Source organism: Bemisia tabaci, chromosome 3, assembly GCF_918797505.1.
Source record: "Bemisia tabaci chromosome 3, PGI_BMITA_v3".
NCBI classification, from domain to species: Eukaryota; Metazoa; Arthropoda; class Insecta; order Hemiptera; family Aleyrodidae; genus Bemisia; species Bemisia tabaci.
In genome coordinates this window covers 44,958,932-44,982,672 of record NC_092795.1, presented here as the reverse complement: position 1 = coordinate 44,982,672, position 23,741 = coordinate 44,958,932, and the positions used below count along the sequence as shown (strand labels likewise).

Below are 23,741 nucleotides of genomic sequence, written 5' to 3'. Positions count from 1 at the left end.
TGTCCCTTTTTAACAGGGGTACCGACGCCGTGCCGAAAGTTCGTGGCCTTTCACCACTGACAATAAAATACTATCGCCACTCTCTTCGGCCTTTTCGCCGGTCGGAAAACGGTGCGCGCTTAATTCGCAGCTACATTTTTTCGTATTCAATGTCACGTATTTCGTCGTCCTCAGACAGTGATTCGAGTGGGGCGTTATGCATTTTTTTTTTTAAGTAGGCGCAGACTCATGTTACGAGTGCGTCACGAAAGGAAGGGGGGGCAAAAATCTGTTTTTCAGCGTTATGTACATTACGTATGGTCACTTTTTGCAAACCCCTTCATCCCGTGAGTTGGACTGTACCGCATTTATCAGAAACGCACTATGTCGCATAAGTTTGAACCAAGAACAAGAAGTCTGAAGTTTTATTCCCTCGTAAGATTCAACAGGGTTGCCACAGTCAGGGAAAACCGGAAGTTGTCAGGGAATTTCAAAAAGTCAGGCGAAACCGGGAAATGTCAGGGTAAATGACGAAAATGGCGAAAATGTCATGAAAAATTTGTTAATTCACCTTCATTTGCTTTCCAGAATGGGTTTGAGATTCTGAACAAGAAATTTTTCCTGAAAACTATTTTTAGTCATGCCTTCTTAACCATCCGTCATATCTTCAATTTTCAGAGAATTTCACCAAAATGTGTCAGGGAAATGTCAGGGAATTCATTTTCTAAATTCTGTGGCGACTGTGATTCAATGTTGAGGTTAATTTTTAACGTTCAAAATATTTTTCTCCGACTTCAAGTTGTTGATAAGAGGACGTTCACTGTACTCGTTGAATTCAAAACTACCGACTCATTTTTTTTAAAGAAGCCTCGGTGTGCCGCCGCTCGACACATTTGATTCAGGTGCTTATCTGTTTTTGATCCAATTCGCCTATTAATTCTTTTTCTCATCATGAAGTGCGTTCACCCCTCCAAATAAATCTACAAAATCTACTGTTTCCTGCTCGTGTTTTGTATGCTTTTTTTAAAGGATTCACGGACATATTTTTACACAAGTTTTATGTGCGGTTGCATGTGCGTTTTCTCATCCAGCCGGGGTTTTCCGCGTTTTTTTTTGTATCTGAAAGTTTTTTCAACGTTTTTTTCACAAATTTTTTGTATGCTATAGTTTTTTACACTTTGGCAAGGTTATTTCCACGAAAAGATTTATTAATAGCTATTTTGGTATGTTCCTCATATAAACAGATTTTTCGTGTGTTGCTTTTTGCTCCTTTTTGTAATAACGGAATACATACGTTTTGTTCAGTAACATGAAACTAGAAAAATTACTGTAAAGAACTCTTTAGTCAAAGTTTTTACATCATGCACGAGAAACTTTCGCAGTTCTCGTGATCAGTGACCGGGAAACAGCACGATATGATAACAAGTTAACTAGCTTAATCTTATTCGTTGAACAAAGAGAAACAGGTTCATTCTCTTTCTTTTAATTGTTTTAAAAAAGAAGAAAAGAAACACCGAAAAAATTTACATGCGTGAGGTCGTTACCCCGCTCGCTCAGCCTATTTAGTACAAGCTTCTCGATGGGGTACAGTTTAATGAACGAATATTAGGTGGCACTGACCCGACACCCGAGTCTTCCTTGATGCAGGCGAGAATTGTTTTCGGGTTATTATAATTATGTGATTAACTTAATCTGAAGTAAAAATAAAGAAAAGAAAAGAAAAAGAAAAAAAATGAACGAGTATCATGGAAGACAATTTTACCATGAAGAGAACGAGAAGACTGTGTGTGTTTTAATATACATTCAATTTTCCTGTGATTTAAAATGATATAGACCAATGAATGTAATGTTCCATAAAATCTCTGAGTTTACGATGTGTTTTAATTATTCCCCCCGTGAAGTATAGGTTTTTCTGCCGTTGTTAAGTTTAGCAATCCGTCTCGTAAATTAGAAAAGAAACCTTGTCAGTGAAATGATCTCCAATAAGACAACCTTCATTCAGGGCCGGATTTACCAACTTGCCGCCCATGGGCCGCCTGTATTTTGCCGCCCCCTTCTTATTAGTTTTGAAACATTAATAAAAACCACCAAAAGAACGTGCCGGAAGGGGAAGGGTGCATAAGACGCGTTCTTTAGTGTTGGACACACTTTGCGTAAGCCCTGTCAACACTACTAGCGAAAGTTCACAGAACTTCGCGCGAAAGTTCAGTTCCGTAAACCTATTTCTGTACGGACGAAGCCTTTCATTTGTAAGAAATGAACTAAAAAATTATGAAAGAACAAACATAAATGTGGTTTAATAATTTTAACTTACGCCGCCGCGCCGCATTGACCGGACTGTGTTTGACGCAACGCGTGCAATATTCATGCAGTCTTGTAGGTGCCTCGCGTTTCACGCTGACCGCACTGTGTTTGACGCAATGCGTGAAGTATTCATGCAGGCTTGTAGGCGCTATGCGTTTCACGCCGACCGCTGTTGACCGCACTGTATTTGACGCAATGCGTGAAGTATTCATGCACTCTTGTAGGCGCTCACATGCCGACCGCCGCGCCAAGGGCTTCTCTTTTTCACCTCAAGTCCACGTCATCACTGCGCCGCGCCGCTCCAGGCCAAATTACGTGTTTGGTTTCTCTCTTAACTTAACTAATTAAAAGTGCGCAGTCTTTTGTATCACCAAAAGGAGACAAAATTAGAAATTACTGTACTCTCTGGAAATGAGATATTTTGTCGCCTTTTCTTGTTTGTAATTTTTTTCTGAATCCGATTTTTGTTATACCTACATTTAAAAAAATTGCAAAATTTGCCGCTTCCTAAATTTGCCGCCATGGGCCGCGGCCCATGTGGCCACCCCCTAGATCCGGCCCTGCCTTCATTTCTTCGTGGTGCCGATAGCTACGCTAATCGTCGCTATCAATATTCTTCGATGAAAATTATTTCAAATGAATGTCGTTCAGAAGAAATGAAAATGACAAAAATGTTCTTTGAATAGAACTTGGTCTTTTAAGAGCATATTATGCCCCTTCATAAGCAGAAAACCATCAAATCATGCCACTATGAAGCACATTTCATACGTTTGAAATCAAAATTAATGTAAATTCAAGAAACTTTCTACGTGATCCACTGTGCCTTTATCTATAAACTACTCAGTGAACCAATCTATTTGAATGTAATGTGAACCTCCAAGTCGATAGACGCAATCCAGTCAACTTTTAGCAAGTAGAGAGGCACTTGAGAAGTCAATGGCCGAGGGAGCTAAGAATGAGAGCTGTATAGTGAGCAGCGTAAATTTCACATTTACGCCTCTCTGTTTTCACTGTAACCATCGATTTGTTCAAAGTTTTGGGGGTAAAGATCTGTGCATCCCAACTGGCCGCGGTTGAGCATATAACTTCCGAAAATTCCATGAAATTTATTCGCGTGAAATTCCATGACTTGAAATTTCACGTAATTTCATGAAATTTTTTGAAACTTTGGTGTATGCATTCAGGGAGCCAAAAAGCACCTAAAAACGGTGCTTCTCGATTTTGAAATTTTTCACAATTTGAATTTCGTCAATTGGAGATACTGAAAAAGAACTGAATTTTTCTGTTGAGGAGGCAGTGAATTTCTTGGGAATGTACTGAAAAGGTGCTGTAAAAGCACTGATTTTTGGCCTGCCTGTTTTAGTAGACATCCTGTACAACCCAGCACTGGAAAAAAAAACACGTCGGATCTAGAGTCCAGACTCTTAAAAACATCGACAAGAAAAAATACCCTTGATTCAATCAGTTTTAAGCTTAAATCAAGAACCAAACCTTTTAATTTGAGCGAATTTTCTTTTGATTTAAGCTTAAGTCTGATTGAATCAAGAGTCCTTTCTCTTGTCTATGTTTTCAAGAGTCTGGACTCTAGATCCGATGTGTTTTTTTTTCCAGTGAGGGCGTTACAGAAAATTGCAGAGGCCTACACCGAAAAAAAAGTGATGTTGATTTAACATCCTGGATGTAAACAAAGTGTGCATGAACTTTCAAAATACTGAATTAACCGCTACGGCAGTTACTTCAGCAATTTCAAGATATAAAACTAACCGCTGTAGCGGGTAATAAATTCAGCATTTTGTAAGTTCTCGCACACATTTTTTACATCCAGAATGTTAGAACAACATCACTTTTTTTTCGGTGTAGAACAATCTGCACCCTTGTCGATAACTTCGGATGTGTCAGTTAGTGAACGTCAAGAAGTCAAGTCGATTAGGCGGGGGTCAACGCGCGAGTGGATCGAGCCACGCACACGTACGCAGTGTTTACTCGGGGATCGGGAGCCCTTGCCCCGGGTTGGCTGCGTGCGAACGCGATCGTTTCAGCTGCACGGGGTCGGGGGTGGTGGGGTGGGTGCCGATGGTCACGGGGGAGGGTGGGAGGGGAGGCGCTGAAAATCTCACGCGTGAAGGTCGCACGCCTGCGCTGCGTGTCGTTACGAGTGTTTCTGTGTCAACGACGCATTTCGTTCGAATCCAAATCCACCCGGTGACCCATTTCATTTCGAGAATAATTTAATTTTTTCCAGCATCCCGGCACACACGCTTCTTTATGCCAGCGCCTAGGACGCACCCCTCCCCCCTTCATCTTTATTACGCTTGCCGCTCGAAACGGTAAAGCCCGCCCCCCTTTGATCCTGTATGATACCAACTTCATCTTAATACCCTCCTCCGCGTCTGCCTTTTTGCCTTTTCTCTTTTTATCTGATTAATACTGATGACGTGACACCTTAGTCGTTCTCTTCACGAAAAGACGTAACCACACAACGATGTTGTCAGATCTCCCCTTAAAAATTGCATTTTTACCAATAGAGTACCGGGCATTTCTAATTTTTTCTTCAAATTCCACTGGTATTTCTAAACGGGCATTTCTAATTTTTTCTTCAAATTCCACTGGTATTTCTAAAGTCATGAAACTTTTAGACACAAATTGCACAGGTACAATCTATTAAAAAATTGAATTGTTTCTGGTGCTTTTGCAACCTTGGAATGGAGTCACCGTTTTATTTTCTGAAAAACGACGACTTTCCGTTTCTCGTTGTATGTCTGGTAAACACCTAACGTAAAAGTTGCATTTTGACGGTAAAATTGCAAGAACGCGTACCTCGGTTTGCGTCGCTGCAGTCTTCCTGTCAGACTTTTTTAAGGGAAAAAATACTCGACGTACCTTTTTTTAAAACTTCCCTGCACTGAAAAAAAAACTCCGGTCGTGGAAGCCATACTTACGGGCTATATAGACATCCCAAAATTCGGGCTGCGGCATCTCGCGTCGACGCCCCCGCGCTTCCCGGCTTAGTAGCCGCCGCATCTGCAACACACACACAAAAAATGTCATAATGCGCAATGCGTTAAGTATTCCTGCACTCTTGTAGGGGCTAATTTGCGCCTCGCGACGACCAGTGATCGCACTGTGTGTTAGACGCAATGCGTGAAGTATTCCTGTACTTTCGTAGGCGCCAATATGCGCCTCGCGACGACCAGCGACCGCACTGAATCATCGGGTATAATCAGAGACAAGAGACCCTCCACTGACCTTTTGGCGACAAATTTGATTTTGCGAGATACGAGGGTCGTCCAAAAAGTAAGTTTAAAATTCAACATCTCCTAAACTAAGATAGATCAATAAAATGTGTAAACGGCATCAAAAAGTTACTACTCTTATCTTTCTAACGTAGGACAGGATTGTATTGAAAAGGTGCAAAATCACTACAATCCCTCGATTCTACGATTGCAAGCTCGGTGTGCACACTGGTCGGAAATGAGATATTACGAATTTTCAACGAAAATAGCGTGCACTGTTGTGAGCGCGCAATGCGTTAAGTATTCCTGCACCCTTGTAGGGGCTAATTTGCACCTCGCGACGACCAGTGACCGCACTGTGCGTTAGACGCAATGCGTGAAGTATTCCTGCACTCTCGTAGGCGCCAATATGCGCCTCGCGACGACCAGCGACCGCACTGAGTTTGGCGCAATGCGTGCAGTATTCCTGCTGTCTGGTAGGCGCTATCCCGTCCGCATTCCGGGCTCAGAGGCCGAAAGTTCCGGGTGCAGCACCCGGAGCGATTAAAGCCACGGCTCCAGCACCGGGAACTCTGTAAAAATTAAAAGCAATAGTGTTGACACGCTCTCCTTCGATAAAATGAAATTAGTAAGGGGATTTTCGAACCCCTCAATTGAGATACGCGTTCAACAGTTTCACCGTCTCAAAACTTCATTTTTGCACTTACGGCTCTCTTTACTTTCACTGCAGGATAGCCAGTACACTAGTACACTGCCGTGCTAAGGAAGAACGCCATATGAACATTTGAGAGTTGCCAAACTCCTCCGGTTAAAACATAATTATTGGGGGAAAGTTATGAATTATTTTTCCTTGAACTTATCAAATACTTTGGATCAAATTGCGAACAAAATTGTGTGAAAAATCGAAAAAAGTATTCACGAATTTCCCTGAAAATCCGTACTTTGTGAAAGGAAATTTAGCAACATCTGAAGGCTCACACGGCGTTTTCATTTAGCACGGCCAGGGTGTCTAGAAGTCCGCAAATAGTACTGATTTTTCAAGGGCGGTCCAGAAGTACTGAAAAAGTGCGGAAATCTCACTAATCGGTCCGGAATTTCCGTCATTTCTTTGTCATTTTTATCGCAATTTGAGCGGGAAATTCAAATTTTTGAAATTTCTCGAATCGCGTCAGTTGAAGGTATTGAAAAAGAATTGAATTTTTCTGTTGAGGAGGCACTGAATTTCTTGGGAATGTACTGAAAAAGTGCTGTAAAAGTACTGATTTTTGGCCAGCCTGTTTTAGTAGACACCCTGACGGCAGTACGGTGCCTCCGAAAAGTTTACACCTCGTGTCGCGCTGCGCGCCGCAAGAACGCGTGTAGGCGCCGGCGAAGCGCGGAGGAGCGGGACTCCTTTAAAAACGGCTTTTACGGGCGAAAATTCCTTTTGTCTCGGCCGTAAAGCGGCCCGCTGCCGGTAGTTCCTTTCTCAGTCGATATTCGTCGACTGCGTCACGTCCCGCGGCCTCGTTTCTCGTCTCTCGCGCCCGCCGCACAGTGGATCGAGTCAATCGGAGAGGTCGCACGTAACATTTTTTACTATAACCGCGAATTTTGATGTTTAATTCATCACATTTTAAAGTTCAAGGGGTGTTTCTGAAAGAAAATTTCACGAGAAAACCAACGGAGTCACTTTTAGAATCTCAAAGTTTTGTATAAACGGAGTTAGAAGGGTTTAAAGTGTCAACATTTTGTTCGACATCTCCTATTGACTGGATCCAATGTGCGCCGTTCCGTTCCGCGGCCTGCCTCGCGCTTCCTACCACCCCTCTTTCTCCCCCTTCCTCCCGCGGGTCCGCGGTGCAACGCGGGTGGAAGGAGCTTTCTCGCGGTGTCATCCGCGAAATCGGCCCCTCAGGTCGGCTCATTTGTCAGAGGCCCCGGAGCTGGAGCCCCCCGCGAATCTGGCCCGCGATGGTCGAGAACCTCTCCGCGTTTCCCCTCTCCCCTTCCCGCCTGCTTCGAACAGAGGAAGGTTCTGTTTGGAGCGGTTCCACTGAAGGCGCTGTTGAGTTGTGTCAGGCCGGTCGTTGACCGTTTCTACGATTGTGTTGGAGAAAAATCGGGCAGTTTTTGAATATCTGGAAAATATGAGCAAGGTATTCGAAGAATTGACAATGAATCGTATTCGATACATCTAACAGGCGAGATTGTATCGATATTGATTTGTTCGGCATGGAAACGTAGCTTCAAAATTCAATTGAGTACCCTGTGGGAACGGGTTTATTGTGATAGATTTTTGATACTTATGACAGGGTGTCTAGCATCAGGATTTTCCCGAGTTTCCCGAGTCTATCAGGATGTGAGGTCAATCATGATTTAATCCCGATTTCGTCAGGATTTTGGGAAAAATCGGTTGTTAAATCCCGATTTGAGAAAATTCGGTCTTTCGATCTTATTTTTCCATCGAGCTATTTTTGTGAAGTTATGTACATCCGCTAGTTTTTCTCACAATTTTTCTCCACAAAAAATCGGGATTTGGAAAAATTATGAAATCAGAATTTAACAGTCAAAAATCAGGATTTCACTAGTATCTCCTCAATTGAAAAAAAACTAGACACCCTCAATCCCTCATGGCCGGATTTACCTACTTGCCGCCCATGGGCCGCCTGTATTTTGCCGCCCTCTTCTCATTCATTTTGAAATATCAATAAAAAAACCCTCAATTGAAAACGTTGCCGAGGGAAGAAGGGTGCATAAGACGCGTTCCACTAATCGTGTTGGCATATTTTTTTGCGTAGTCCTGTCAACACTACTAGCAAAAGTTCACGAACCTTTCGCGCGAAAAGTTCCGTTCCGTAAACCTATCTCTGTGGGACAAGGCCTAACATTTTGTAAGAAAATGAACTAAACATTAAGAAAGAACAAACATAAATGTGGTTTAATAATTTTAACTTCCGCCGTCGCGCCGTACAGCGCTGACTATGCTGTATTTGGCGCAATGCGTGAAGTATTCATGTAGTCTTCTAGGCACTGTGCGTTTCTCGCCGCGCCGACCGCTGTTGACCGCGTAACTGCTTTGATATGCAAACCGCGTGAAGTAATTCATCATGTCTCGTAGGCGCTACTATGTTTTACATGCCGACCGCCGCGTCGAGGGCTTCTCCTTTTCATCCCAAGTCCTTGTCATCATTTCTCTTTGCGCCGCGCCGCTTCAGGCCAAATTACATGTTTGGTTTCTCTCCTAACTCAACTAATAAATTAAAGATGCGCAGTCTTTTGTATCACCGAAATACGACAATATTAGAAATTAATGAAATCTCAGGAAAAGAAGATTTTTTGTCACCTTTCATTGTTAATATTTTTTTCTGAATCCGATTTTTTTGTACCTGCATTTAAAAAAATCGCAAAATTTGCCGCCCTCTAATTTTGCCGCCATGGGCCGCGGCCCATGTGACCATCCCCTTAATCCGGCCCTGGACGCCCTCTATGAGTTAGAAATGGAAATTAAGAGTGAAATCGTTTTGAATTTTCTCATTTTCAGCTTTTCCAACTAAAATCCTCAAATTTTTGTTTGAGGTTATGCTCTATTGTTTTGAACGAAATGATACATCGAATACGCTTCATTCTCGTGAACGATGTCGATGTGTCCTCCTCCTGTCTCATGCGTTTAAAATAGGAGACATAGATTACGATGGCAAAAGCACGAGACCACGTATCTCCGTTTGCAACGTCGCAGACTTTCTATCATACTTTATTTTTTCCCGGGAGAACTAGTCGACGAAAATTCTTGATAACTTACCTGATTTTTCCAAGCTGTTAGCCGAATATCCTGTTCAAATTTCAGCCAAAAAGTTGACTTGCTTCTTTTCCCCAAAATAGTCCAGGGGCAGAGATTTTGAAACACCGAAATAGAGATACGTGGTTTTCCACTCCAGCCATCGGTGGCATGATATTTATTTCGACCCCAGTCACTGATTTTTGCTCTGTAGGGAAAATCTGCCGTGCTAAGGGAAAACGCCGTATGAACATTCGAGAGTTGCCAAATTTCCTTAGATAAAACATGTATTTTTGACGAAATTTGTGCATATTTTTTCTTGAAACTTTCAGATATTTTAGATTAAATTGCGTAAAACATCGTGTGAAAATGTTGGATACAAATATCCACAATTTTCCTAGTAAATTCGGTTTTTATCGGAGGAAATTTGGCAACGCCTGAAGGTTTATAAACGCGTTCCTCCTTAGCACGGCAGAAATCGTCTCGCGCCCTCTCTTGACTTTACACTCTCGTTTCATGTATTTATGAGGGAGCGGGGCTGCGTCCCAAACCCACTGAACTCGATACTCGTTTTCATTTTGATTATGTCATTATAAATCTACCAAAATTCGACCGGAAAATTTGGGTCGTAAATAAAAATATGCGCTCGCAACATGCACGCATATTTTTTAAGTGCGGATGTATGAGTGCCCCGAAAATAACGATGCTGAAGGGAGAGACGGAAATATTTCAGTCGGTAGTGAGGATGAGCCGTCGCTACGAATGAAAGAGCAGGGTGCTTTAATACTGTCATAATTTTCGGGCCGGTAAACTGCGCGGAGGCGAGGGAGGCAACAGGTCGTCGACAATTAGAACGGCCATAATTCACCGCATCGAACTAATGTCAACATTTTCTTCAAACGGACTATTGTTTGTTTCTCCCGTGCTCTTTCCGCTTTCCGCCCGATCTCCTGCGCCCTTCTGATCGCAACCCCTTTGCGCGAGAACTTTCAAATCCCCTTTTACCAACAGCTAGATTGAATCTGTGAATAATCGTAACAAAAAGGCACGAGCCATAAGCACTTTTAATCGAATCACGAGTATGTTGCTTCAGTTGTTACATTTATTCAAAATTTCGCTTAACACGTCGAATTTGGTAAAAGTTTGGGGAGATATTTCCTGAAACTTTTTTGCAGGAGGGCAGAATTAAAATATCATGGAACCGTGGTCACTTCAATGATGACCACGTTTTTCAACCATGACAAATCGCTAATATCTGTTAAACGTTCTCAGAGTGTGTGTAAAATTGTAAATGTATTTCAGGTTCATTGTGAGAGTAGTTAACTGATAATAATGTGAAGATAAAATATATCGACGGTGTAAGTCGGCAATCACATAACTCGTTTGCGGTGTCTAAAAATCTCCGCCTCAAAGTCATTTTTTTAAAGGAGAACAAATTGACATCATTCACTGAAGTTTTTGCTGAATTTTCTTCGCACAGAGAAGAAAAATCACGGCAATTCTAAAGAATTGCCGTTGGGTAGTTTTCCGTTTGAAAAATAAAGTATGATAAGAAATCTGCGACGTCGCAAACTGAGTTATGTGATTGCCGACTTACACCGTCGATATGTATGTTTTACATTGAAATCGCGATAAGTCGTAACGATACAACTTAAAGCATTTCGTATTCGTTTTTAATCGGATTTACGTTAAGATGAAACGAAAGAGTCGCGTATTCCGCGCTCGCAGTGAAAAGCTGAAATTTTCTTACAAGGAATAACTATAAATCTCTTGGAAACCGTACTCGGAGGAGGTGAAGAGCTCAACACTTTTGGATTATGGATTTTTCATGGCAATTGAATTCGCGAGCTATCTTTTATCTGGAAACGTTTTCCCCATAATCTTTCTTCTTACCTTCGATAATAAGGGAGGCCCTCCGTTTACTTTTTATAGGAAAATGAAACTGTTTTTTCACCTCTTTTCTCCCTTATTTTTTGCTTATGGAGTTGTTTATCTTTGTTTCAGGAGTGCTGCAGCCCTCGGAAGTGACGGAACCGGTCCGATACGTACCGGAACGTAGCCGGTGCCCCTGAGATGTCTACTCCGGAATCATGATCCCGTTCGGGTGGCAGTGACCCCCCTTTATCCGGGTCTAGGTGTTTTTTTTATCCAATAATTGAAATCGCGGTTGAGGGAATTAGTCAATCGTTACTCATTTTAGTGCTTTTTCAATAATGTTAATACGTTATTCGTTGTGATTTTTTTTTGTAAATTTATAGCCGAGTCTCTCGAAAGTGCATCCGAGATGCGCGCCAAATCGGTCGAGTCGAAACCCCCGCCGAAGCCCCGGAATGGGCTGTCGAAAACTGCGGGCGGGAAGATCGCAAAACCGAAGAAAGTTGCGCTGCTCGCCAGCAGCGCGAAGAAGTCCAAACCCGCGCCCTCTAGTGGCGGTGCCAAGAAGCACCCGCCGGAACCCAAACCAAACCCCAAAAAATCGAAGCCCAAAGATGACACTCCAAAGGAGGATAAATCGAACGTAGTTAAACCCAAAGCAAACAAAATAGTCAGAGATTTAGTCAAGAAGCCGGTCATCGACGGTAAAATCGGTAGTGGAAAAGTCAAGCCCTCGGCGAGGACTAAAAAAGTAGTGATTAGTGCGAAAGATGACAAAGTCGCCACGATCGAATCGGTAGTTAGTGACGAAAAAATCGTCGTAGATGAAGAAGTAGTCAAGAAAAAGTCGCCGGTACGAAGTAAGGAGAAAGTGAACAAAAACAAGATCCCTACACCGAAAAAGAAAATCATCAAGTTGAAAACGGTTAGTAAAGTCCTAGGTGACAAAAGCAAGAAGATAGAAGCCAAAAGTCAACCCGATGTAAAGAACCCTGCTGATGTAGAACTTAACGGTCTGGAAACAGAACCAATAATCAGCTCACCGGAGCCTGAAAAAACAAACAAAAATGGAAAAGCTAAAACAAAAGATTTCAAGAAAGTCGCTAATGGAGGGTGTTTACCGCTCACGAAGAAGAGTGGTCCGAAACAGTTGGCACCAAAGGTTGCCAAGAAAGCCCCTCCCAAACTGAAGCCTGTCAAAACTAGCCTGAAGGGCGTTAAGAACGTGATCAAGCCGAAGAAAGAACGTAAAAAGAAGGAGGCTAGAGTTTATAGTTACAATAACGACTCGTCTACTTCCGATGATCTTCCGCTAGATGCACTGGTTGCCAGGCAGAAGAATGGGTTGGTGCTCAAGTCAGAGCCACTCGAAACGGAGCTTATCAACAGTATTAGCAAAGTTGAAAGTGATGCACCAAAGAAAGAGCCCCTGAAGAAAGTTAAGCAGAAAGAAAGTGAGAAGTCGAAAGACAAGTCTGAACCGGCGGTCATTAAGAAAGAAACAGAAGTCAAAAAAGAATCAGACTCGAAGAAAGAACCGGAAGTCAAATCGAAAAAGGTCAAAACGGAAGTGAAAGACGAGGCTCCCGTCAAGAAAGAAACAAAGAAGAAGGCGACGAAAGTCAAAGCGAACGACTCGAAGAAGGGCAACACGAAGCCGGAGAGCGACGCCGAGTCCGCCGAAGACTCGAAAGTCGCGCAACCGGACTTTTGCCCGAACCTGCTGAAGAGCATGAAGAAGGAGTTCTGCGAGCCGGAGCCGGTGAAGAAGTCCAAGCTGCAGAAGACGAAGAAGAACCTGAAAACGGTCGTCAAGAAACTCAAACCAAAGGCCTTGAAAAAGTCTCTAGTCAGCAAGCAGAAAGCCCTGAAGAAGAAGTTGTCCAAGCCGAAGACAAAAGCTCCGGCGGACGACGAGAGCGACAAGGCCGTGGCGAAGCGCACCAAGGCTCTCGCCCTGAACGGTGCCCGACGGCATCGAGTGGCCTCCCTGAACGCCATCGCCAAAGTGCACTGTCTCTACGAGAACGAGTCTCGTGGGGCCTTGACGGAGCTCCACGACGACCTCCTCCAGATCACGGAGGAGGGTCGCGACCCGGAGCGCGTCTTCAAGAAGATGACCCAGGTCTCGAAGCGGATCCTCCGCTCGGCCCCGGGCATCCGCTCTGTCGGCCAACATTGGGACATGAACGGGAGCTCCTCGGACTCGGGCTCCTCGGAGGAAGACGACAAGAGCGAGTCGGAGAAGAGCGAGGAGGAGGACGAGCCGCCGAAGCCGGTGAAGAAGCGACGGCGCCAGGCCGAGTGCAAGATGGACCTGAAGGACATGGTCGTCCGCAAGCGGATGGCCAGCCTCAACGCCTCGGCCATCCTGGCGGCGAGCTACTCCGTCGAGAAGCGGACCTCCACGTCGACGGTGTCGGTGCGCGAGGCGACGGCGAGCAAGCGGAAAGGGACGTCGTCGGCGGTGGCCGTCAAGGAAGCCACCCCGGCCAAGCGGAAGGTGGAGGTCATCGTGACCCAGGACACGGACGTGACCATCACCGGGGTCTACGTGGACTCGACGACGCGGAGTGCGCGCTCCGAGTACAGCATGAAGTACCGCATCTCCAGCACCAGCCACACGCAGACCGAGGCCGTGTCCACGGAGACACTCATCCATGCTGAGGTAAGCACCACCCAGTCCACTTACTCTTTTTCGGAATCCGCGGTCTGATCGTTCAAATTATTAGGCAAAGCGATAGACAAAGCTGACACACATAGCCTCTACAGGAGGTCACTTTCCAAAAATTTTCCGCAGGAGAGACCTCCCGAAATCTCCTCACCACAGGAGAACCCAGTGCCAGCCTGGAAAAGTGAGGGCAAGTCCATCCCCAGGAAATTACTCTGGCTACGTCTATGTCAAGAACTGACAGGCTCAACTCCTCTTTCCTTGAAATTTGGGTTCCTTTTTTTCTTAATTGCATCCAGTTGTGGTAAAACGTTGTGGCTCTTAATCGAACATTTTTAGAGCTCTTTAAAGTATCTCCGGGCTGATTGTTGAAATTGATAGACAAATAAAGTGATAGACAAACAAGACATAAGGAGTATGGAGCGATCCTATTGGTTGAAATGTGTGGTTCCCATACATTAAGGGAGAAAATGATGAACTCACTGTCGGGTTTCTCACGGGTTACCGTTAGTTAGTCTATTATATATTGCCTTTGTCCATTGCAACCACCCGCTTCCACCAACAGCATCCCTCCATATTCCTTTTGTCTTCCTTGTCTATAGCTTTGTCCATCAATTTCAATAATCGCGCCCGCAGTTCGTCGTTCCCCGGACAAAGGAACGTAACTCCATTTCAAGGCTGTAAGATTTATAAAAAACTTGACAGGGTGTCTAGAATCAGGATTTTCCCGATTCTATCAGGATTTGAGGTCAATCAGGATTCAATCCCCACTGGAAAAAAAACCACATTGGATCTAGAGTCCAGACTCTCGAAAACATTGACAAGAAAAAGGACTCTTGATTCAATCAGATTTAAGCTTAAATCAACAGAAAATCCGCTCAAATTAAGAGGCTTGGTTCTTGATTTAAGCTTAAATCTGATTGAATCAAGAGTCCTTTTTCTTGTCAATGTTTTCAAGAGTCTGGACTGACTCTAGATCCAGTGTGTTTTTTTTTCCAGTGCCGATTTCATCAGGATTTGAGGAAAAATCGGTCGTAAAATCAGGATTTGAGAAAAGTCGGCCGTCCGATCGTATGTTTGTATCGAGCTATTTTTGTGAAGTTACATTCGCCAAAATTCAAATTCACATAAATCAGGATTTAGCAGTCAAAAAGCAGGAAAAATCAGGATTTCATAAGGATCTCCTAAAATGTAAAGAAACTAGACACCCTGCTTCAATTCTTTCCGATATTATACTCGCGCAATTTTTTCTTGAAAAGCTTTCTGATTTCTCCATGAACTCAGAAGAAAAATCAGGTAATTTTTCAGTAAGAAATTCCAAAGATTGTCCTGGTAAAAACGCAATTTGCACGGAGAAATTTGGCGGCATTGAAACGTTGTTACGTGCTTCCGTGAGGGAACTGACGATCAGTGAGAATAGGCCAGTCCTGCGAAGGTTGCGTAGAGAAGAAAAAGGTGGTTGAATTTTGGGCATCTTGAAAAGAGGTCGATGACGTAAATGGGTACGGAAATTTTTGCCATCGATTCTCGCCAATGGTGTGGTTTATGGAAAAGAGCCTCACTCTAAGAAGTGTTGAGAATTTACTATGCATTTTATTACGCCAAAATAACGGACGTCACGGCTCATTTTCTATGCTTTGAATTCCAGATTTTGCGGAAATCTTAACGCCATATCAAACCCACCTATACGTCATGTTGTAAAAAATCGAAAGCTGCCTCCACCTGTTTTTTTTCTCGGAGTCTGTGTGTTGTAGAATCAGTTTTTGACAGCCAATTTTGCTCGTATTGCAGGGTGGCAAGTCCTGAAAAAGTCAGGAAAACCCCGGAAGTCAGTAAATTTACTTAGCCGTGTCAAGGATAATCGAGTGTAGAACAGGAGTTCAAATCAGTAAACTTTTTAAAAAAATGGCACCCATTTCACATTCTTAGAACAATAATTGTTTCGCTGTTTCGGGAATTTTTGTCGACGGCTCCGCGTATGTGTCAAAACTCTGGCAGCTCCATTTCGCGCCTGGTGTGAAATATGAAGTTCCAAGCATTGCAATTTACCTTAAAATCAACGGAGCCAAAATTACTTAAATGGAACCTGATACCTTTCTGCGTTGATCGCCGGAATGTTAGAGCAGTAAAATTGCAACGCTTCACCAGTGGCGTGGCGTGCTTTGCGATTTATCGATTGTTATGCCATTTAAACCTATGGAAAAGGATCGATAAACAGGGTGTCCGCAGCGAACACCTTAATAATCGATTCTTTACCACAGGTTTAAATGGCAGAACAATTGATACATCGCAATTCACGCCGCGCCACTGCGCTTCACCCCTGGAGCGATCAGAGGGTGGACCTTTCAGTCTTTAAATGAAAAATTATCCTCGAGAAGAAAGATACGCGCCCTTTTCGCGGGAGGCAATGTAGGGCGATTGTCAAGAATGCCTCAAGGAGCGTGCATTTCAATTTTCCTCTTATTTTCCCCCCAAGTCTTCATCAAAACACAACCGAGGGCTCGTGCCTGCTACATCTCAAAATCTTTTCAGTTTCATCCCGGTAAAAAGATTAATTGATCCTCCCAACGCGGCGCGGCGTTGCGGCCGAACGCGTAAGCGAGTTGGGTCCTGGCTTCGAAGAAACAATAATTTCCAAACGTTTCAACAAGTGACAGGTCGCAGTCATCTTTTTCCCTCTCGCGTAATTAACGAGGCAAGATTGCTTCCATTATGGCGAGCGACTCAATGAAGTGCGCGTGGATTCTCCAGGAGCGGAAAAGAATCGTCAAAATTGTTTATGTTTTCGGTCAATAAGGTTGCAAAAGTTCAACGGAAAATTCTTGAAAAAATTGAAGATTTTCTTTCATCAAGTATATCTGCCTGTGTCGAATCGTCGTTTCCCCGACGAACAGGCGTAACTCCACTCTGAATTTGAAAAATCAACGGGAAAAATTCAATTATTAATAGGTTGTTACTAGGCAGGGTGTCAACAAGTCCGGAAATAGTACTGATTTTTAAGGGCGGTTCGGAAGTACTGAAAAAGCGCGGAAATTCCGCAAGAAGTTCCGGAATTTTACTCAATTTTTTGTCATTCTTGTCGCAATTTGAGCGAGAAATTCAAATTTTTGAAATTTTTCGAATCTAGTCAAATGGATGTGCTGAAAAAGTATTGAATTTTTCTGTTGAGGAGGTACTTAATTTCTCGGGAATGTCCTAGAAAAGTACTGTAAAAGCACTGATTTTTGGCCTGTCTGTTTTAGTAGTCACCCGGGAAGTTTACCCTTTCCTCTATTGAAAAGAACCCAGCGATTTTTGAGAGGTGGAGCATAGACACGAAGTCGCAGCAAGGCAACATAATCGAACAGTAGAAGCTCGAGTAAAATAAACACGCTTTTGATACGCATGGATCACTTATGCGCGTGTAATCCGAAGCCCAAGTGGCAAGTGGCGCTATTGAAAGTTTGATCCAATTACTTCCACACCTCAAATAATAAGATGTTCACGAACGGGTCTTATTTGTGGGAATATCTGGCGCCCCTTGGACTCTTGAAGCGCTTTGGCAGCGCTGCTGTGAAGGGCGATAATTAATTCAGACTTCTCAGTTACCCACCCGGAAGGGGCAACAAGATGGCTGTTGAAGTGATGACAGCGTCCGCACGCGTGACCTTTGACCTATCCACTTGGTCGCCAAGTTTTCGCCCGTAGCTTTCTTCACTAAATCTTGGATCAGCCCCCAGCTGTAGCGATCATTCTTACTCGCTGGCATGAATTAGTGAGTTCACATTCCCCTATAAACCTTTCCTGAGATAATGAGAGTCTGAGTTTTTTAGTCGGAGATGTATCTGATCCCTCGATAAACGCTTGTTATGTTGTGGCAATTACTTTCGCATTAGATTACATTACCTTTACATCAAAACCATTTCATTGTTGTAGCGCATCATGACTGACCTACGTTATTTGCGGTTTTCTCCACGAAGAAGGATTCGGAATTGGCGTGCTATATTGAGTCAGCGCGCCCCTAAATATGAGAAGCGCTGCGCTTAAAAAAAATGGTTCTCGACGCCGCCTTGCTATCTATCACGGCTGCGCTCCCTCCGTTCCTGTTTCTTCATCAAATATTAAATATTAGTTTTTAAAGGCTCCCAAAATTTTACAGGCAACGCTTAGAAATCAGGCCTCCCAGCAAAAAGGCTCCTTTTCAGAGCAAAGTTGGGGCATTTTTCAGAGTCGTAGGGATGCAGAAAGTTCCCATTGCATTGTCACTTTTCCATTTATCAAATTAAACTTCCTATAATTCTGTAAACCTCTTTTCCCCAAAAAATTTCCGAAAGGAAGGATTTTTTCCCTTTCTTTTCCCTCCTCTCCTCTCCTCTCTATCTATGTCGCAGAAAATTAGCAATCCCCTTTGCAAGCGAGTTACATTTTGATTCTGTAAATCGCAATCGTGCGCATCAGTGACGAATGTTTGATGATCCTTCAAAAGTACGATCTCGGCTTGGAGCGCCTTCAACTTTTGTGATACTCTACGCATTGCCTCGGAGTTAGTTTAGTTGCCCGTGCGATCCCAATCGGAAATTTGACCTTGGGCAGATCGGAATAATATTGTGGCAACCTTAGCGAGATTGTGAGCATATTTCAACAGTAAGGTTGGCCTGAGAATCTTGGTACAATATACCATCAATACTGGATATATAACCTTAGTATTTTAATATTGCACCAATATTAGCAACATTAGAAATCCAAGGTCAGGTGGTGCTCGGTGATTCCAAGATTGTCACAATGTTGTCACAATATTGGTTATACAATATTGGTAAACTAATACTGTCGTAGAGTTATGTTTTCAATGTTGCAGTAATATGTTAGTTTTAACATTGGCACATGATTAAAAAAAATACTGAACATAGGCTTCTGCTTATAATATTGACACAATATTGACACAATATTAGGAAAACAAAATTGCTAAAATAATATCGAGACGATGTTATCTCTGTGATACTGCGGTATTGTTATTATGTTAACATTCAATTAACGTTAGAACAACAAACATAACAGGCTTCTGTTCGTAATATTGTCATAATATTGACACAATATTGGATATCTAAAACTGCTGAATTGATATTATGCTAACATTATTTTTACAACATTGTGGTAATATTCGCACTTTAACATTGTCACAAGATTAAGAAAATAAACATTTTAGGCTTCTGTTTCTAATATTGTCATAAGATTAACACAATATTGTGCGCGGCGAGCACAATTCGACCGCGTTTGCTATTTCCGCCACCAGGGCGCGCTCGCCGCGGATCTGCCGTTGCGGTCCCTTTAAGGGCAAATTAAAGGGCAAAAACTGCGACCTTTCGCTTTTTGACGTAATAGGCACATGATCCATAGGCGTCTAACCCATCTTACCGATATTCTTAGGCCAAGGGCTCAAATGGAGCTTTTTGGCAACGGTCCGCGCGCGGCCGCCCCGTCAATGGGGCTGGTTCTCGTTTCGCCTGGGCAGTGCCCGTTACAAGTGGGATCCAAGTTGAATACTTCAGCCAGTGCAAGCAGCCAAGTAGCTGACTTAGGAAGGTTCCTCGGCACTCCAATGTTCCGTATGCCTACATTAGGCATTGCGACGCTAAAAAATTTCTTCCGCGAGGACGGCAGGTAATACGGCGTTCTATCGCCTACCTTGCCTCAGAGGTAAGATTGGAAATCCAAGCTTGTCTCAGAGGTAAAATAAATATCCTGTCAATACTATGGCAATATTATAACATCAAGTCTATGGCAACATCATGATCACAATATCCGCTGAACAAGCTTGGAGCAATATTATTAACACAACGTTGTCACAATATTGAATATCCAAGTTTGTCTCGGAAGTAAAATAATGTCCCACCAATATTGTGGCAATATTGTCAGGATAGGCTTGGAGCAGTCTTACAAACCTAACCTTGGCACAATCTTTGGGCTCAAGCTTGTCCCAGAGGTAAAATAAATGTCCTGCTAACATTGTGGGAACATTAGCAAGATAAGCTTGGCAACTCTATTCAAATGTGAAAAAATGTCATACTAAGCTTGTACCAAGGTCAAATTTCCGATTGGGATCCAAACTCAACTAGGGTCATGGATTTCACCACTCGCTCTCCTGAGTGTGGCCGCTGTTAACATGTTATTGCGGAGAAGAAAGTGTCCATCTATATTAAGGCAAAATAATCAATATTCTCTTGTTTTCTTTTATTTCCGAAGTCTATCTCTTTCGGATTGTTTGCTGGTGGTTTGCAAATTGCCGGAGATTGCTAATTCTGCCGTGCTAAGCAAGAACGCCGTAAATCCATCAAGATTTTACCTCGTTTTTTGGAATTTGACACTTTCTAAAATACAAACCGTTTCACCCATGCAGCTCAAATTTTCAGATTAAGTTTTTGATAGTATTTGCGAAATAATTCTGTAAAAACATTGTCCGAAGGTACACAAGTTTTTCTGCTATGATACATTGATTCTAAAAAATGTTAAATGGCGTTTACGGTGTTTTTGCGTTGCACGGCAGAATCGTTCTCGACATCTACAATCCCGCTGAAAACACAGGAGTCCTACTCTGGCAATGAGCGATTTCCCATTTTCAAGACCCTTTCTTGCAGTTCTTTCATTTTCAAAACCCGTCAGTAAGGCCATCCCAGTTGTGCATGTGACCAATCGCGATTTCCGGTCGCACTGGCATAATTCTGCAACCCTCTCGGGGTCAAATTCTACTTCGTGTGGCATCCTCGTTTGGAAATTATTACACGAAATACTTACGTCATGAATTCATCACTGTGGTTTCCGTGCAAAATATTTACGAGAAAATGAAAGACGAATTAATTAAACGGACGCTCTGTCTTACGTCCACAAGTTCATTAAGTCGATCGCGAGAGTGAATGCGGAACAGGCAGCTGCCGAATGCGACCGGGTCCCCCGCCGCAGTGGAGCAATTCCTTTAAAACAACTCGTAAACCCAATCAATGAACTAGCGCTAAATAGCTGTCAACCCGACAATCTTCGTTCCCTACACGGGCCAATTTCACGGCAAACCTTTTAAGTGCCTTTGCGCTGGCCGTCATTAAACGGAATCTCGACTCGACGGTTGGTCGGCCCCTGTGGGCGCCGCGCGCCCCTCGCCCATCACCCCCGTTGCTTTGAGTTACGAGTAGAAGAGGCACCGTTGAAAAGGTCCCAACCCTTCGTGCTCGGTCGACGTAAATGTCTCTGTCTTTTGACGCTGTTCCCCTCACCTTTTGCCCTCGTTTCCCAGCCGTAAACTCGTGTTAACCACTCGCCCATTTGACGAGGAGTGCACTACACAACCAACCCCCCTCCCCGAGCTTAAGGGAATGGACCAGAAAATTCCTATCGTTTGGGGTTCAGGGAGTTCTTAGCCCCCCCCCCCCCCCATTTTAAAACCTTCTTTTCCCCTCAGAAATTGCAAATTGATTTTTTATGGCTCTGTACGTATTAATTGCCGTGATTTTGCGAGAAGACGCAAGTGACCATACTTTTGCACAAAAATAAATAATAATATACAAATAAAAAGCTCGATTTTTCGGGCTTTCCCATTTAAAAACGCCCTTTTCCGGGCCTTTCCATTTTCACACGCGACCTATGCAAGCGCGACCTGCCCGGTCGCGTCGTCGAGAAGTTATTGCACCCCTGTCCATCGCCACCCAGATAAGACATAATATTTTTACAATATTGGGCAAATATTGTCAGTACTGTCGCAATATTTACACAATACTGACAATATTTTGATAATATTATAATCAAAATTATTTTTTTAGAAAATATTTAAAGAATCATCATTTAGTATTTTTAAAAATAATATGTTTACCCAAAACATCATAAAAATATTTTCAAAATATTTGTATTTCAATACTGTAAAAATTTATATCGTGAGAGTATTTTTAAAATATCAGTACATATAATATTTATATTCAAAATATTTATTATATATTTTAAAAACATTTTAAAAGACAGTAATGCATTGGTAAGTATTTTCAAAATATTTTGAAAATATTTTAAACAATAATACTGCTATTCAAAATATTTTTAAAATATTTTCGATATCCTAATCGGTATAAGTCATCATACTAAATGCCTGCCCATAACGAAAAGTATTAAACATAATAAGGCTTAGATTTAAGACGTAGCTCAAATGTGTTCTTTCTGAACAATTATCCATTATTTTCAACCTTATTATTCATAAAGGTTATTGCAGTTGTTGTCAAATTTAATATAATATAATATAATATATATTTTTTTGCCTCCCAAGAAATTGTTGAATTTCCACCTCCTTGAGGTCATTTTCAATGTATTTGCGCGTGATCTCAGTTTATTTCTTTTTTTGTTTCGTTTGTAGTTCATGTACTGTTGTGAATATTATCATTGAATGAGAATGTTATCATTCATTCACATCTGGTTGTTTATTTTTTATTTTTCAAATTTCAAATGAAACATTTAAATTCAACTGAAGAAGAAATTCTTGATCTCGTGTGCTTATTGGTCTCCTGTAGAACTTGCACTTAGTAGCTGTGCAGCTGTGAGATTATGGCAATCGCACCTGCATAGTCTTTATGAGGAAGACATCAAACTGCAATCAAATGCAAAATGCATCTCAGAATGTCGATGAAAAATTTAAAGAGAAAAAAATAAATAAAATAATAGAATGGTGGAAATAATAGAATAACAGAGACAAAAGAAGAGAAATAAAATGAAGTAAATCAAATTAATGATAAAATGAAGTCAAAGACTAAACTGAAGTAAAACATTAGAGGGAGCAAGGAGATGAAGTAAAAAAACTGAGATGAAGAAAAAAATAAAGTATAAGGGAAAAAACTAAATGAGGTTAAAGAATAGAATGAATTTAAAGAATTAACTGAAGTCAAAAAAATTATGATGAAGTATTAAAATAAATTACAGTAAAACAAAACAAAGTAAAGGAATAAGAAGTAAATAATTAAAGAAAAAAAATGAAGTGCTTGAAAAAAAAAAAAAAATAGAGTGAAGAAAAAAATAGAGTCAGCAAGGAAATAAAACAAAGTAAAACGATAAAATAAATTTAAAAAATATAGTAAAGTAAAAAGTAAAATAAATACACGGACAAATCCAGGCAGATGGAAAATATCCTAGTTGCCCGTCCAACTCGACGTTAAATACCGGTTTTAAGTCACTAAAATACATCGTCTAGTGAAGCTCAATCGGTAGGGTCGTCGGTTAGTGTTAGGTAGGTCCCGGGTTCAATCCCCAAGGTGGATGAAAAATTTCTAATCTGCAAAATCGATTCAATAACATCCCAGTGGTTTCATTATTTTTATTTTTCATGGTTTCTAAAATTATTTCCACAATTAACCCTTTTCCACCATCCCCTAGCTGCGAACCCCTAAATTGATTCAATATTGGTGTAGTATTGTCTCAATATTGATATCCAAATACTTTCCCTTTGAAGTACTGGCACAGTATTCTCAGCCAAAGTATTGGCACAGTATTTATGCCAAAAGGAAAGATGGTGTACGATTTTAACATTGGCTCAATATTTAACCAATATTGGCCCAATGTTTGCATAAATACCAAAACAATATTGTTTAAATATTGGCTAAATATTCCTGTCTTATCCGGTCCGCGTCGTCGAGAAGTTATTGCACCCCTGTCCATCGCCACTGCCTCGCTTTAAAAACACGCCGTGTGAAAATTCGAATGTTGCCTAATGTTTTCCCATAACATATTGATTGTTATAAGAACTTACGATTGTTTCTCCTTGAATTTTCGGATAAAGTAAAGATGAGACGGTGAGGAAAGTTTTCCTAGAGATTTGGAGAGAATGAATTTATCACTATCCTGGTCTTAAATCATAAAGTCACCCATGTCACCTGGATTTCTATGCATTTTATTAATTTAAATACGTGCCAAACTCACCCTCAAG

The 23,741-nt window shown here is 42.1% G+C and overlaps 1 protein-coding gene across 1 annotated transcript in view; it reads left to right on the top strand.

Moving 5' to 3' along the window:
• Hers (Histone gene-specific Epigenetic Repressor in late S phase) overlaps positions 1-23,741 on the top strand; it is a 218,855-nt gene that overhangs the window by 41,483 nt on the left and 153,631 nt on the right. Inside the window, exon 2 of the mRNA XM_072298436.1 lies at positions 11,278-13,816. Within this exon, the coding sequence (XP_072154537.1) occupies positions 11,558-13,816 (2,259 nt within the window). The 5' untranslated portion in view covers positions 11,278-11,557. The remainder of the gene's footprint in view (positions 1-11,277; positions 13,817-23,741) is intronic.